The 17,375-nt window shown below is 37.8% G+C and overlaps 1 protein-coding gene across 1 annotated transcript; it reads right to left on the bottom strand.

The window, feature by feature from the left end:
• Nucleotides 1-5,671: 5,671 nt before the first annotated feature.
• LOC145410231 (ubiquitin domain-containing protein UBFD1-like) lies at nucleotides 5,672-17,252 on the bottom strand. The gene is made up of 7 exons (XM_080280453.1): nucleotides 17,183-17,252; nucleotides 16,064-16,248; nucleotides 13,615-13,741; nucleotides 13,211-13,362; nucleotides 12,716-12,844; nucleotides 8,497-8,685; nucleotides 5,672-6,642 (listed from the first exon to the last, which is right to left on the bottom strand). Exons 1-7 carry the CDS (start codon nucleotides 17,202-17,204, stop codon nucleotides 6,541-6,543), a joined length of 906 nt encoding a protein of 301 aa, XP_080136579.1. The 5' UTR covers nucleotides 17,205-17,252; the 3' UTR covers nucleotides 5,672-6,540.
• Nucleotides 17,253-17,375: the final 123 nt, after the last annotated feature.

Raw genomic sequence — 17,375 nt, 5'->3', positions numbered from 1 at the left:
TCAGGACCAACTTGCCTAGCCCCAGGCTCCTGCACTCCTCGTAGGGCAACATAGGATTGGATGGTGGATGGATGGATATATATATATATATATATATATATATATATATATATATATAAAGTAGGAAACAAAATATTTGGTGGTGTTTTTCAACTTCCCAAGACAGCTATTGTGTTCTTGTAGCTTATCATGAAGGTACTCGTATTACAACATGAAGTAAGACTGACATTCATTTGGGCTGATATACAGCGAACTGGTAACAGTTGAAGTTACTGTTGTTGTAAACTCTTCTGCCTGGCCAAGCAGACCTGCCAACCACTAGTATGCAACTGCTGCTATGGGCCATCCTATAGGTACGGTACAGTACAGTACATATACCATGTAGGGAACTGGCACCCCCATGTGACAGTGCCTTGCCATGGGAGGGACCCTGGTCCGACCCTGGGTAACTGAGTGAGCACACAAATGTACATACACATGCATGCACACACACAAAGTTTTGAGTTGCACAATGTAGATACAGAGTAATTTGAGTTCTATGAAATGTGATTAATGGTTATTTTTGTAGGTAAATGACTGCACTACACAAAGGTTTATATCAAAATACCGTTATGTCCATGATTGTAAAGGCAATTCAAGAAAAATGGTCTGACTATGGATTCTGTGTATAGTATGTATTTTTTCTATATTATTTCTAATATGAGCTGTGAAACAATGTACTGTAACAATATCAAACCCTTCGTTTCTCTATTAATTTGTTAAATGATTTTTATCACGACCATATACTGGTATGGCTATTCTTATCACTATATTGCCATAACAAAATAACAAGTAATTTGTTTATAACATAGATTGTATTTTTAAAAAAGAATACACTGCACATCAAGGTGCTCTTCTTTGACAGATTTTATATAACAAAAACGACTTAACAAACTAACGTTAAAAGTAATGTGACACAGGAACTTGGAAATACAAACCAGTATGTTAGAAACAAACTCCTTGTGCATAAACTAAACAAATGTACCTCGTCAGCATACCACTAGGACCAATTACACTTAGGTCTATATCCTACATACTTGGGCCTGATTTATTTTATTATTATTTTTTATTTTTTTTATTTATTTATTTTTTTTGAGCAATATGTGTGAGATGCAAGCTGGAGATTATGCAATTAACTCTCAATCCACCATCACAAGCAACTTTCAAGTGGGGTCTTTGTCAGCTGTTTTGCCATCTTTGGATGCGGCTGAGTGTTTTTTAATCAGGCTAAGTTTACATTATTCTATTCAAGTGAACAAAATTCTGACTTTCTGTAGGCAAATCTTCAACCCTTTGATAACCAGAATTTTCCTCAGTTGAACAAGACTGTCTTGTGGTAGCTCAAGTAAAATAACTCAAGGCATCTGTAGAAGGCAAGGAGGTTAATGATAACAGATATTTAAGTGATCCAGCAAGTTTAGTTCAGTGTTCCAACTAAAACCTCTTAATTTATACACAATGTAATCTGTTATGTTTTCATATGCCCAACTGTTTTTCCACATGTGTCTATATGTACAGTGATTCACACTATATTCTTGGCTTGAATAAACTGCATATGTTATTCTTTCTGATTTTGCTACAGAGCATTTATATTCTAACAAGCTGCAGTCAGATAGGAGTGGAAACATACGAGTGGAAATCTTATATCATTCAGACTACCTGTTACACAATATGTTTACCACTACAAATATTATAGTAGCTTTGGTGCAGTTAGTAGTGCTCACTAGCCTGTGTCAATGAGAATGAGGCCCTCAACTTGGTGAACAAGGCCCATATTCTCATCAGCTTAGGGGCCTCACTAGCACCTCTTCCTTAGCAGTTTATTTTGTATATTACTCCTATATATTCTAATCTGTTCTATGTTATTTGTAGCCATCTGTCATCAATGTGATTTCCATCAGTATCATAGACAAGGTTATTATCCCCCTCTCTCCAGTGATGTATTTATTATTCTTTGTACTTTCATTTTTTTTTTTTTTTTTTTTTTTTTTTTTTTTTTTCCAGCTTAGGAGTGACTTTTTCAAAACAATAGGAGTTAGAGGTAGACTTCATTAACTCCTTCACTGCAAGAGATCTTGCATAAGTTTAATCAAATCATCTGAAGGTAACAAGTTAGTCATCAGACTGAGGGGTTGTCATGCCACATACAAACATGACCTAGTGTGGATAAGGTGCCAGACAGCCTCCTTAGTCGAGGAGAATACAGCTGCATGACTGGAGGAACAGCTGAACAGACAAGAGCAGCATCAGCAACAACATTCTGACTGGATACAGTGGGAGAGAGGACAGGCAAGTAAGAATTTCCATAATCAGACATTTTCTACTGAAGCATATACACCTCAATACTCAGGGGTAGTGATTACTTCACTGTATTTCAATACAGTAATTACTATACAAAGAAACCACTATCCACTTGCTGTTGTTGTGGCCCCAAGACTCATCTGAATGTGAACCTGGTGGACTGAAGTCTGTTACCTTTCACCTGCAGTCAATCATTCTCTCAGAAGATGGGGGGGGGGGGTTTGAGGAACATTTACATAACCTGGCAGCGGAGCAACCCGGTTATATCAGTGCCATCATGGGAAGGTGCCCCTTTCCAGCATCCCAATAGTTCTTGCATTAAATTTTTGTAAACTGGGTAATTTGCATAGACAGCATGCAGTGGCATGTAAAATCTCGTGAGTACACTGTGATAACTTGTTTTTCATATTCAAACAACAACAAAATAGTAACAGAGTACTTTTGTACAACTCAAATGCACCAAACTTAAAGTACATGATAATAACTGTAGTTCACCATTTAACTCTTGGTTTTGCTTGTGGAAAGAAGATACATCTACTCGGGTATTGATTAAAAAATATAGTGTGATATTTCAGCTTACAGCTGGCAAACTTCCATAGGAACTGAGTTACAATAGGTTAAACTACCCTGTTATAGTGAATGATTTAACATCAATCATTAACACTTTAACCATTAAATTCCTGCACATATCTTAACAAATACCATGACAATTTAATACTATCATAAGTGCATGTCTTAAAGATTAAATCTGTATATTTTTTCTCAGTATTGTTCAGCACCGTCGTACATAATATTTTACTCTTACTGAAATAAACTCTTCAGTTTCAGATAAATACCATATATTGTAAAATGTAAAAGAGCTTTATTTCCCAATCCTTGTACAGTAACGGAGTAAACATTACTGTGGATTCATGTCATTCGTGCCTAATTGAACACCAACATGGAGAAGAAAAAAAAAATAGTAGGAGTATCAAATTAACATAATTTATGCCATGACACTCCCAGAAAAATTTAAAAAATCAAAATTCACTCTGTATCTTCTCCAATTATGATTACAAGATATGTAAACATTTCCAGACAGTTATACATACGGCAGACCCTCGATTTAACTTACCTCAATAGACCAGATATTGGATCTGACAAACACTATGACACCACCGGACTTTTGTCAGGTACAACAAGCAATGTCCATTAAACGGGGCGCAGTGGGTTGCAATACATGTGTTTCATGAAGATGTGAAAAGAATGTGAAACAAACTGCAAAGGGGTAAAATTATGGACCAGGTTAGTGTAAAATGGGCATAGTTTTCATTTTCAGTACTAGAATATACCATTGTACTCATTTATTTTTAAACATGCTTGAAATCTCACCTCGGGGAGGGATCCATCATATACAGTATAATGGATTATCATCTTTTTTGGATTAAGCTACCCCCCATTAATCCATTATAGGGAGGGCCTGTGGTATACTGTCTACACTGTACAATTTGCCTGTTTTTAGATCATCATCGGATGGATGGATGGATAATCATCACATTCTTACTGTAATTAACCCATCACCTGAATGACATTCCATAATGCCTAATGGGCATATGTGACTGATATTCCAAAAATGAGGCCTGATTTTGAATGATCACTGGTTAATATCCTTTTCAGATGCTCAGCTAATTACATTACGTTACTAGTACAACCATCTGTGGCATCAAGGTCTTCACTCGACATTTGTTCTATTAAAAAAAAAAAAAAAGTGAACAGCAGACATTTTTATCTTTCCATATAACTACATGTATATGCGTTCTTATCCTACAGGAATGATAAGAGAGTACTGAATGAGATATCTTTCCTGATAGTGGGTGTTATAACAGCTTAATATCACAGGGAACAGTACTGAGCGCAAATACTGGGAAAATATCTTTTTGTAACTTTTAAAAGATATTTAGAAAGGGTGTTGATGTCCAAGTTGGGCCAGATAATTTATCCTAAATATATCCTCCAATGACAGGGGTGCATCGTGCATGCCTTGTATGGTAGAAGATACGGGAATGTAAACAAGTTAACTATTGTAGTTCCATGATTCAGTCAGATTTTACACTTGGACCACCAGTTATTATTGGATGCAGCTTCCATCTGTTGGTCCACCTCACAGGTGAGATTTTATGAACCTGAGGTTTTAGATACAGCCTTATTAACCTCTACAGTACAAGAGATCTTTCCAAGTTGAGTGCAATTATCTCGAAATAACAGCAATATAATAAAAGTAAATAACTGGAGTAAAGGGTTCAGGCCAACACCTGGAGGAGTTTTCAGCATAAACCCTTTCGCCACAATGACGTATTTCCTACTTTATTCTTGCCACTTTCAAACATTCTTACTAATCTTTGGAGAGGTTTTTCAAACAGTTGGAGTTAGATAACAGCCTGCATTCATCCCTTCACAAGTTTTTGAATAGGAGTTAGAAACAGCCTCCATTAATCGCCTCTGTACTAAAGTCCTAAGTTTGATAAAATCAGCTAGTGGTAGCAAGAATAAAAAAAACAGGTCATCAGTTACCAATTTCTTCTGCATGTCTTGTTTTGGTTCATGCTGTTTCAACACAGCTTAAGTAATGTGTGATACGTGCTTGTCTTTTGGCATTTATACTAATCCAAATAACTGGAAAAAAAAAAAAAAAAAAAGCTCAAATGATTGATATAATGTCTAACTGGTAAAGCTAATCAACAATGTGTAACTTAGCTCCCCAGTCCTATTAAAGAAACCAAGGTTCATGCTGCTGATCCTTACGGCTCTATAGGAGACACACAACATCAAAAGTATTATTTGAATGTAAGTGAACTACCAAACTGACAAGATTTAACTCTGTAATGGTAATGGTTGAGGTCACCATGACATTGGAAGTGTGAATGTTTATGTTGGAGGTTTCTCAATAACATCACAACCCAACTTGAGTAAAGTAGTGCGGAGACTGATACAAAAGTTGAAACAGTGAAACTGCTATAAAAAATAAGAGAACAGTCCATTGCATGGACATGTACAAAGCTTATCTGCCATTAACTCCTTTGCTCTGATGACCTTTTTCATTATATTCTTGTTAACTCTGGGCAGTTTTATTAACACCAGGAGAAAGTTTCAAACTGAAGTGGTTAGATATAGCCTTCACAAACTTCTCCAGAACAAAAGCTCTCAAAGCTGAACATAATCATATGAAGGCGATCTAATTACTATGAAATATGTTATCAAACTGTAAGGGTTCATTCATCATAATATGCTTGACTGAACACTTCAACCACAACCAGTATGTGGGAATTGCATATAAAGTCTATACTATGTGCGCATGTGTCATCTGTGTGCATATCAACTGAAATTTTGCTAAATGTTTTCTCCAGTATGCTGGGAGGTCACTGCAGATGTCATGAAACACGAACGTCATAAACCCACTGTATTTCTTAATTAACAGTTCACTCAAAGAATACTTAACCAATACAAACAAGAAAGTATACATTATACAGTATGTGTACTGGATATGTTAGTGTAACATACTTCAACTCATCAGTTACTCAGTACTTTGGCTATCCTCTCAATTGACCTAGGGCAAGTGTAGCCCAGTTATAAAAATATAGTCTTTGTACATACGTACAATTTTCAACTTCCTGCTCCTACTTCAAGACAGAATCCTGAATAATTAAATCCAAAGAGTAAACAGTAATTACAAATGATAACTATAACCTTTCCTCTGTTTGGTACCATTATGGTTCAACTCAACCAGGCACTAGAGTACTCCAACACAAACACTTAACAGTTGAGCAATGCTGTGGGAGATTATAAATTAGCAATGTTCAGTTTTAAAATGCAGTGCTCAGCACAAAATTATCTATGACACTTTGAGTTCCAAATAATGTGAAAAGGGAGGAGAAAGGGGGAACAAAACAGCATAAGTTATTTCAACTGCTAGGGACAGGCCAGCAATAACCCTTGAACCAAAACAATATACAGTGGCTACAGTGAATTCAAGAAATACACTTTCCATAATATATGATGCTGGTAACAATGAGCAAGGAGCTGAAAAGTGAGGGTGTAGCTGCTAGCAGGAGCGGGTTCAGTACCATATTACCACTTGTGAAGGAGCCCGCAACCAAGTACAGTATGTAGCGGTGGTGATGATGAACTGAGAGGTGAGGTACAGCTGCTAAACTGGTGCAAGCATTACCATTTGCCCAACACTGTATCTCTAATGGCATCAACATACTGCGCTGGAACCCAGTACAGCCAGTACCGGGATGCCTCTGTTGGACCCAGCTGTAGCCCCTGTAAACAAATATTATAACACTTAAATTATCCCATCCCATTATATACTACATTTTCAAAAACATCTGAGTCTATCAAAACTTTTAGGAAACTGATTCTGCGACGGCATTTCATGCAAATTAAAAAAATTCACTGACAATGTATGCTACAACACCACATACCATGTTTTTAAAAGAATACTCATATGTATATCAACTTTTAATACATATAACATAAAAACTAATGATAGGAGAGCATGTCGGGCAAATTTTAAACATTCACAGATTTCCAGTGGCCTATACTGTACTACACAAGGAAACTTTCAGTATACTGTACTAAATTTTTTCAGGATTTATCAGACTGCAGTCCAATACAGGGGGAATAACTTGGGTGCAACCATACAAGTTCATGATGCTATTAAGTAAACTACATAAGTACAAGGCAATTGCCTATCACAATAGTTAAGCAACCATGAGCACCTGGTTTGTACTTGGATAGGTTATCACCTGAGAACACTAGATACTGCTGTTATAAACATATATCCTCATGCTATCCTTAGGTGACAGAGAAGGTCATGTTGTTATGATGATTGAATAATTACAGTATATGAGGCGCTTGGAGGGAAAACCAGGTAAGCACCACCCTGGCCAGAAACAGAGTTACATATACCACTTTATTCCCCAAATCCTCTTCTACCAATACAATAAGGGTTTAAGTGAAAAAGATGTCCCTAAGATGGTTGAAAATTACGATTTTTAAAGGGCTGTGAACGACCGTACTGCTATTGATAGCCAACCACTCCATGACATTACCATTACGTCCATTTTGGCTTCGTATTTTCTTCTCCCAAGTGCTGCATCCTTGGAAACCAACATCATGTCCGGTTTTCCTACTTGAGTTAAGGCGATTTTACCATAGTATTCAAGTCAAAACACGCACTTATTGTAAGCCGCATGTATGTGAGGCTAAGAGTGAGAGGGAAAACCAGGCGAGCGCCACACAGCAGGAGGTGGCTGCAAGACACGCCAATCGCGTGGCTCGACACGTACCACCGAGGTTTTTTTTATGACACCACCATAAAGGCACATGTCCTTACTTATCTACAGAAATATTTTCAGTCTCAATATCTTACAGCTGACCTACAATAACTCATATTATGGGTAAAAGTACTGCTACTTTGTCGTCGATTGTTGTCTAATGAGGAGAAAGATGTTATTTTTTCATTTAAAATACCACTAATTATCAGCGTCTGAGTATCATTATGGAAAAGTCAATGAATTAGGCTACATGGAAAAAAAAACAAGAGCAGAATATCTTCATTGGTTGAAAAGTTATGTCATATTTAAAGTACACAAACTTTAACAGCGTTTTTTTGTTTTCTTTTTTTTGGCGCTTACCTGGTTTTCCCTCTAATGGCCTCATATGATCCTGGTCACAATAATACTGTAAGTAATGATGCTGACAGTTGCATTAGTTGGATTTACTATGATACACATAATCAGTGAACACATACATAAACACTGAGCAACACTGTCATACTACAATAAACTGTACACACTGTGTAGTGCAATAACAAACCAAATGTATATAATGCAATACCAATTATACTTTACACTGCAGTGATAAACAGACACACCCAGACCAAACACACTAAAATCAAATTTCCTGAAGTTGGGATTTGCATAACCTGCAGTGAGTATTATGTCTAACTGTTGGTTTCACCACAATTATTCAATTACATTAGCAGTTGATTTAGAAAAAAGACAGACTGGTATATTGAAGTTGTAACAAGGATACAGGGATGCAAAGTTGGGTACTGTGAGGTTTTACTGTACACAGGTTAACTGAACATGGACAATGCTATAAGGTACAAACCATAATGTGATACTGTTCATAGCCCTCTATTGCCTCCGAGACTATTTGCCTGATGTGGTTCATGTTGATCTTCTCAGTGCGTTCCTTGGTGCCAATCCAGATCTGGTCCAGCTCGAGCTTAAATGTAAGGCGCACCTTCCCACCATGTTTATTCAGCATCCCAGACAGAGGGTATGATGGAAGCACATCCTAAGAGGAAACTTGATAATCTTACTTTATCAAAGCAATATGAAATACAGAAATAGGATGTACAATCGCCCAAACAAGTGATGACCGTTTTTTTTTTTTTTAAGTTTTGGACAAAACTCCCTGAATCTGGCTGCCTTTCTTTAATGTTTTCCATAACTTACCTGCCCTCCAAACTTAATTTATGGTGTTGAAGAAATAAAAGATATCTGATCTTGTGAAAATATATCTTAAGGTTCAAATTCAATTTTTAGATAAATAACAATATTTAATTAGTATGAGATATCTGGCATGTTTTCAGTCACACCCAAGCAGCCCATATGGCGTACGTCAGTCATGATCATGCAATGAGGGGAGGTGTATCTCTTTGTCCTTCATTGTCACACACCCCTACCCCCCTATCCCCCCCTTTTTTTCCCACCAACTTAGTCTTTAGTTCTCTTCACTGTTGCTCTTGCTTTTGACCACCACCCTTTCCATCTTCTTTCTTGAGACTGCTCAACAGATTACATGTTGAAATTTCATTGTCTGTAGAAATTACTACCTTTTTTACTTGGTCTAAAACTTTCATACCTCCATCTTGAATGATGAGTTGTAATAATATATAAATACTAAACTGTGATACTATAGTCGCGGCGGGCGACTCTGAGGCTCTTATTATCGTGCCCTGGCAACCTACCATTCAAAAGTGCGTCTCATTTTGCGTATAATATGAGATGCATGTGATTGGTGTATAATATGTTTGTCTATAATAATATTCGTGTATAATATACTAATGCATAATAATATGATCCGTGTATAATATGATACGAAATCGGGTGCACTTCTGAATGGTAGGTTGCCAGGGTACGATAATGACAACCTCAGAGTCGTGCGCCGCGACTATAGTCAGAAGAAAGAAGTGCCCTGGAAATACCATGGAGCCGTAGTATTGTCTGGCCTCCACTGGACTACATGAGATAAGCTGCAAAATGACGAAAATATGAACCAGGTTGAGGTAAATGAGTACTGTATAGTTGTCCTCCAGTAATTACATGTTTTCGCTCAATTCAGTGGACAACCTTCTTTGTTGCCATTTAATACTCCACTGTTTGCTCACAGCGCTCACTATTTTGCACTTATGGTTTTGTTTACCCACCAGAATTTCATTCTGCACAGAGATTTGAAGGTGGATAGGAATATACTTTTAGATGTTTATTTGCATGATTTGATGACACTTGTGATCTGGGCATTATTTTTCATTCCATCATCATCCATCTTAACTGCATAATTTCATTCTATGCAACATTTCCCCCTCAGTATTGTTGGTTTTGGATGTAAAACAAGCATTACGAGAGTTTCTCCGCATTTTAACCCTGAAACCATTAGGTGATAGGTTATGCATTTCATATTCTTTCGTACGGCTATAGCCTCAACTTTAGCATACTATACAGTAAACTCCCGATTATCCGTTTCGGGACTACTCGGCATACAACATTATTCGGTGTAGCTAATGGCTGAATTAAAATGGTATCCAGCAGAAGGCATAAAATTTTTGACACTACTCGACATGAACGACCCTTTTTTCTGGCTAAAAATATGGTATTATCCTGCATGAGAGTTTATGACAGTGGATGGGTTTGGGAGAGTGAGTAAGAATTGGAATCTAAAGGTGAATGTAGGGAAGAGTAAAGTTATGGTCGTCGAGAAAAATTAAGTCAGTGAATGTACACTGAAGTTGGATGAGGAGGAAATGGAAAATGTGAGTGCATTTAAGTACCGTACTTGAGTAGTGTGATGAGTAAGGATGGAAGGTTAGAGGGTGAAGAGCTTGAAAGGGTACAACAAGGAAGAAAGGATGCTGTTTCCTTGAAAGCAGTGATAAGAAACAAGGAAGTGAGCACGGAAATGAAAAAGTCACTGCATGGCAGTATTGTGATACCAACTCTTACATATGGAAGCGAAGCTTGGACCTTGTCGGAGGGACACAAGTCGAGAGTGAAAGCAGTGGAAATGAGTTATTCGAAAGGAGCATGTGGAGTCACATGGAGGGACAGACTGACAAATGAGGAAGTGAAGGAGCATTGTGGTGTGGATAAAAATGTGATAGAAAGCGTTAGGAGAAACACACTGAGGTGGTTTGGCCATGTGGAGAGGATGGAGAACGAGAGCCTGATGAGGAGAGTGTATGCGAGTGAGGTGGAGGGGGGGAGAGGGAGGGGGAGGCCAAGGATAAGATGGAGGGATGAAGTGGAAAAGAATATGAGAGAGGGAGGTGTGAGCTGGAAGCAGGGCAGTGAAATGGCGGAGTTCAGGGCGACATGGCGGTAATTTACTTGAGGCCACCCATTATGGGATTAAGGCATCTGGCAATAGACTGATAGACAGATAGATGAGACAGTTGTTGTCAAACATCCAGCCAATCACAAAAAGAGAAAAATACAGAAAATACACATAAATAAAGGGGTTATAATGTACATGTATGGTAATATGAAAGGAGTGGAGTGTTGTGGGAGGAAGGGAGGGAGGATTGACGGCTGGTGGGCCTAGCAGCTCACGGGGTGTTTGGTGGTGGGTAGGGAGGGGTGATACAGTGGTTGGGAGTAGAGGAGTTTTGATTGGCTAATAGGGGAGGGAGAATTCTAATGCAGACTTTTCATTGGCTGGCAGCAGGAAGGTGGATGTTCTCTTACTGTACTCCTCCACTGCTATGGTGCCAATATTCTCTTTTAAAACATTACCATTATTAAATGGCAATGTTGCGATAGGTTTCCCTCCAAAACCTGGCTGGCGTTCTAGTGTTGCTGTGGCTTTCTAACATGTCATGCTGCTGCCCCTCCCCCTCCTCTCCTCTCTGGTAGGCACAAGTTACATTGTTCTGAAGTGGACGTAACTGCACTGTACAAGTGACTGTTGGATTCTGCTAAGGCATCGATGAAAGTGTATTGGAAAGAAAAGTCCATGGTGTTACTAAACAAGTTAATAAAAATGTGCTTATTTTATTAGCAAAATAATCATGCTACAAAGAATCACTAACACAGTGCATAAAATCATTTAGACAACTGTTTCTTCCCAGGTGAAGTTTGCCCTTGCTACTATGAGACAAAAGTTTTGTGTTCTGTTTGGCAGAGTGCTAGAATTTTGATTGAAGAATGTAAAGTATGGTGTACACAATACCGTACAGTAGTGAAGCATGCTTCATTTTACTCTTGTTTTTTGATGTCCTGAGAGTACATTAAACTATTTAATTCTAGGAATGTCTATTGACTGCTTTTTGATATAAAGCATTTTGTAGGCGTTAGACAACGTATAAGTGTTATAGGGTTGGGGGGTTGGGGGCCCCTAGGGGGGACTTTTGCATAACCCGGCATTTGGACAGTATATGTTAGGCCTTTGGCTCTTATTATGCCGGATAATCGGGAGTTTAATGTACTGTGGTTTCCCTTTGTGTAATGCAAAATATACGCAATAACAACGCTTATAAATTGATTTTTGGTGCTGTCTACCTAAACACTGTTCTTTCTGTTGTGAAATAAAGAAAATACCGTATAACTAGACCACGGCAGTTGCCAGATATCACTTTCTGAGGGAAAGGTGCTGGGAATTGGATCATCACTTCTTTGGGCATTTGTACTCTGACTTAACTGGGAAATAACTGATGAATGCATATAAAAACCAAGCAATATGGCCATGAGAGATATAATGTCTCCAGGCTATTCTGACCAAATATGCCAGCCATACTTCTTCAGCATATGCCTTACTTCAATCTTCTCTTTCAAATGCTGAAGAAGGATGCACTACATATAATGGCCAAAGATCATGGTCAATCATTAACTTTTTTTTTTTTTTTTTTTTTGTTATCCACTATGAATGGTTATGAAAATTTCAAGGATCGTAACTGTATGGACTTTGGATGGTTGTGTATACAATTACAGGGGTATGACCTACCATTTTTTACAACAAAGTAAGAAATATTAACTTACGTCCAGCCACCAGTAATCAAAGATTAATATGATATCTCACTCTTCATAATGCAAGTCCCAATGTGCCTTACTTTACTATTCTTGATTCCTGGCATAGCATCTTCTGGCACTCCTTTATCAATTATCTTGCGATGAAGCTTCTGTCTACAGAGTGGCTCCTTGCTTGTGGTGGTCGTATTAGGCTTTTCTGCTGCTGCACCCTGCCACACATATTGAAAAGAATAAATATAATAAGAGGCAGTGCAATATATGATACAAAACTCCTAATATATCTGTATACTGTATAGGCATCTGTTTATGGTAACAACGATAACAAGTTACGAGTGTAACAGTTCCTGAAGCTTTTCAGATCACTCTGAATTTTTATGGACTCAGACACTGCCATTTTCAACAAAATCCAATTAAAATTTTAAATCCTACAATATTTTTGGCAAATGGATATATGAAACTTGAGGAAAAATGCATCAACCACCAACGAAAAGCATTGACATATATATATATATATATATATATATATATATATATATATATATATATATATATATCATACATAAAGAGAAGCTGACCTCAGTCTTTGGTGTGTTGACATTGACCACATCATCTAACTTAGAGCCAACAACCATCACTTTGGAGCCTCGAGTCACCCCTAGCTCTTTCAGAGTTTTCTCATCCTTTGCAAGACCTTTGATCATCACTTTCTGCATTGCTGGTAAGACATCTGCAATACAGTCTCAATGTTATGTCTTTGCAATAGCAAAATGAAAATCACGTAACAGTAACTAAATAAGACACAACACACAAGCTTGTACAAAACAGCATATATTGTATGTGCTGTACAGTATGTTTATTTCAATGTGCAGACAGTTGGCATAAAACAGCATTATCTAAAACACACATAGACAATGATTTTTCTAATATTTGCTCAGCAATCTGCAGATTTTACTGTATTTTAACAAACAACAGCACTTACTGATAATAGAACTGAGATGCTCTTTCAGCTGTTTGACAGTACCATCTAGAGGAAATTCTATATCATATTTTGTCTTATTATAGACTAGCTTGAAACTAACTGCTTCACCAGAGGGTAAACCTTCTGACTGAAATGAAGAAAGCATCAATTAAAACATTATATTTAAATACATTTATAAACATGGTAGAAGCACATAATAGCTCTTCTCATATCTAATACTACATAGTATGGTAGGTGGTGGCAACCATCATCCACTCACTTGATGTAGTGCTGCCTACTTCTTCCTTAGCCTTTATCATTCTTTTTCTGTGCCTGCCCTCCTCTCTTCCTATTTCTCCAATCTTTCCTGTCACTTCTTATTGCTTTTCTTTCCTTTACAGATGGCTTTACATTGAGTGACAAGCCAAATGGTTTCTTGTAAGTCAAGAAACCATTTACAGCACTAGGTAGTAACCATATAACCATACATGCTCCCTAAGTGTCAACAAGTGGGTTGGTGGAGGGTTAGTACCCCTCCCCGTAAAACAAATAACTCAAAGTCAAATGGCCACCCCTTACAGGATTATGGCGTCTGGCAAAAGATAGATGGATAGAATCAGTATAGCTATCATAACCCAATAATCACTACCAACCAAACTACTCAATGCATCACTAAAAGGCACAATACCAGTGCATTCTATTAACTTATTAGAACTCCTTGTCTAACAAATTCTCACTCCATCCTTCATTGGGAATAAGTTCCATCCATCAAACTTAAGGTGAATCCAAACAGTGAGGAGTACTATGCAAAGAAAAGAGTACATTATGTCATTAGATTCTGGTGCTTCATCACTTCCATATGGCAAAAATTAACTTCAGATGATACAAGAGTCTACTCTCTCCCCCACTCTTCTTACCTCCAATGGTACTGGGCAACCATACAATAAATCCAGGATGCAGGGGTACAGCGAGCAATTATTACTAAAGTTGTCTGCTTCATATGTCTCATGCACTGGACATTGGCACAATTTCAAGATTTGGCAGGAGCAGCACTTGGCTGGGGAACTGGAGGGTGTTTCTACACCTTCAAGACTGGGTAAGAGCTGGGCTTGTCCAGGATGTGGGGGGATGACAGGAGCATAGTTACCATGGGAACATGAGGAGTATATGCCCCCACATAAAGCTCTCACACTCACACCCAGACGCCCCTGACTCAACCCAAAACTAGTGATCTCAATGTACTGGGAACCGAACATGCCCGAACCAAAAATATCAGCATGGATGAGTTTGTTAGCAAAGGTTTTGGTGACAATAATAGAAAAATTACAGATAAGCTATTCTTATACACAAGAAAAGGATAAATAAATACACTTCTTCACCTCATTCTATACAGTGCAGTCTGCTTAACATTTATATATTATTGTGATGTATTCCCTCTTAAGGGCAGGATATGCTGAATTTGAGCAATTTCAGTCTTGGAGTACAAAGACTTTGCACTGACATCATCAACTTGGATGTGCCACCATGACAATGAGATTGCAACAGTTTATGGAGTCTCAGAAAGAATTCAGTTTTTATCTGGTCTTGAATTGCCAACACATAAAAAAGTTAGAGCTCCTGTTGGTAAGAGAATGACTCTGAACAAGAAGAATTATGCTAGAAAAAACAGAATAACTGCTGAAGATCCAAACTTAACGACCAACTCGTCCTGTGAACTAGATGTGCCTCCTGGGATAAGTTACCCTGACACTGTTAATTATCTGATATTATTTTGAATGTCAGGACCGGCTGCCTGGCCTGGCCTAAGAAAAACAAAATTTTCATTCTATGGGGAAAGCTATTCATTTATGCTAAACATATGACACAGGTAATATGAGAAGAGGTGTACTTCAGCAACATGTGGCTGAAAATAACTGGAGGTACAGGTTTGGTCACACCTAGAAAAGGAAAAAGAGGGAGCACAGTTTGTGCCAGCAGGCTCTGGGGCCCATCATTGCAGAGTTAAAGATTGTTCAGTAAATGTTTCCCCAACTCCACAATGATTGGTGACAGCTGTAATGCACCCAAGTCATTTAATAGTGATAAACATTACTGATGCTGTATTAAAATGATACACACTAGTCAACTACTTAATACACATCCATACTTGCTAAACCTACATACAAACCAAACTGTAAACCCCAATGAATCCAGATCGTGTCCTTTTTGGTGAAACTTGGTGCTTCTGAATGATTTTACCCAATTTTAAAAGGTCTCTCATAATACTTGGGTTTATCTAAAGCTGTATTTACCCTCTCCTGTCTGAAAAGCTTATCCTAAGCTGAATATAACCCTAAAGAGACTACAAAGAATGTAACAAAAAACACCTCCCTGGTCTCTATGGAGTTAAGGTTATAAGTACAGTATCAAAAAGCAGGGATAATGGATATTCTGCCAATACTAAAACAGAATAAGATTATAAGGATGTAACCTGAGTGTGTGGTTTGTCCTCATGCGAAGCAGTGTGGGTTGTTGTGTTGTTAGTAGTAAGTGTGGGGGTGTCCTGGGTGGAAGCGGCGACGGCATCAGGCACATCACTGCTCTCGCATGAGGTGACAGGGGGTGTGCTGCTCTTTTCACTTTCCTTACTGCAAGGCTTGTCATCGCTGCTGCTCACTGTCAATAAAGAGGTGAAATCTAAGAAAGGATATTCTATACAATTTGCTCCACCAACCATGTCCCATATCATCATGTAAAATACTCAGTATAAGGAAATTCTGAATAATTTGGTATGACCTGCTTTTATTTTTTAACATTTCTCCCCTCTTTTTTTTTTACCAGTGTCAAGGAAACACAGGATTAAATGATGAATGAATGAGTTTACTACCATAACTCCACAAAGCATTCTTCAATTCAAACCTTAATATCCTTTGGTCCTAATATGGCATCCTCCAGCCTTAACCACTACACCATTACACCATGATTAGGGGCATTAATGGAGATCATAGGCTACAATGTAAAACTAATTAGCATTTTTTTTTTCTAACATACTACTAAACAGTACTTATATTTACCACAACCACAGATATCTACCAGTACTTTCAATACCTAAGTAACTTTAGGTCCTTTAACAACTATGCAGTGTTGAAAAGTAGAATCAACAAGGCACTTCTTTGTTCAGCATGAAAGATGTCATGATACCAGATAAAGGTAAAATCCAATATCCTCAATACCAATGCATATTTGAGTAGCACTGTAAACAGATGAGGTTATCAAAATAAAGACATTTTTGGCTGTTCAACACCCCTGCGGTTGATAGCAACTTTAAAGATTAACCCAATACTATCAAACAAGCGCTGACTCTCCTTCCACTATTTAACAAACGATTACCAGGAACTATGTATTAATATTTTCAGATATAATTATTCGCTTATCTTGCTTTCAGTCACAAATGAGCCACGCCATGTGTCAGATCCTGGAAACAGCTGATTTGCTTGTCATCACCATAACTTGCTCGTGACCCAAAAAAACCCGCAGAGTAATTCTTGGCGAAGCTGGTGCACAATTTTCGTTGCATGGATGAATTATTGAGGATGCAAGCACTTTATACCTTCTTTCTCCTCGTTCGACATAGCGACAAGGCGGCAAAGACAAGAATGAAAATGCGTTGTCCTGGTCAAAACAACAACAATCATATGAGTGTTTAATTTACCAACTACAAGAGTATTTCCCCCAAAAAAAATCAAATTTCTATCATCTAATCACTATACGACATATCGTTTAGGATTTTACTGATCATTAAA

The sequence above is a fragment of the Coenobita brevimanus genome, chromosome 84 (genome assembly GCF_032717465.1).
Source record: "Coenobita brevimanus isolate Jiangsu-jjx chromosome 84, ASM3271746v2, whole genome shotgun sequence".
In the NCBI taxonomy this organism is placed as follows: Eukaryota; Metazoa; Arthropoda; class Malacostraca; order Decapoda; family Coenobitidae; genus Coenobita; species Coenobita brevimanus.
Note: the sequence above shows the minus strand (reverse complement) of the source record. Positions and strands in the feature narration are given on the sequence as shown.

What these genes read in the sequence shown, in the direction of transcription:
- LOC145410231 (XM_080280453.1), bottom strand. Translation starts at nt 17,204, where the DNA reads ATGTCGAACGAGGAGAAAGAAG. An exon ending in GTCGAACGAGGAGAAAGAAG is followed by an intron (nt 16,249 to 17,182) that starts GTATAAAGTGCT and finishes CTTTATTGACAG; the next exon opens with TGAGCAGCAGCGATGACAAG. An exon ending in TCAACACACCAAAGACTGAG is followed by an intron (nt 12,845 to 13,210) that starts GTCAGCTTCTCT and finishes TATGTGTGGCAG; the next exon opens with GGTGCAGCAGCAGAAAAGCC.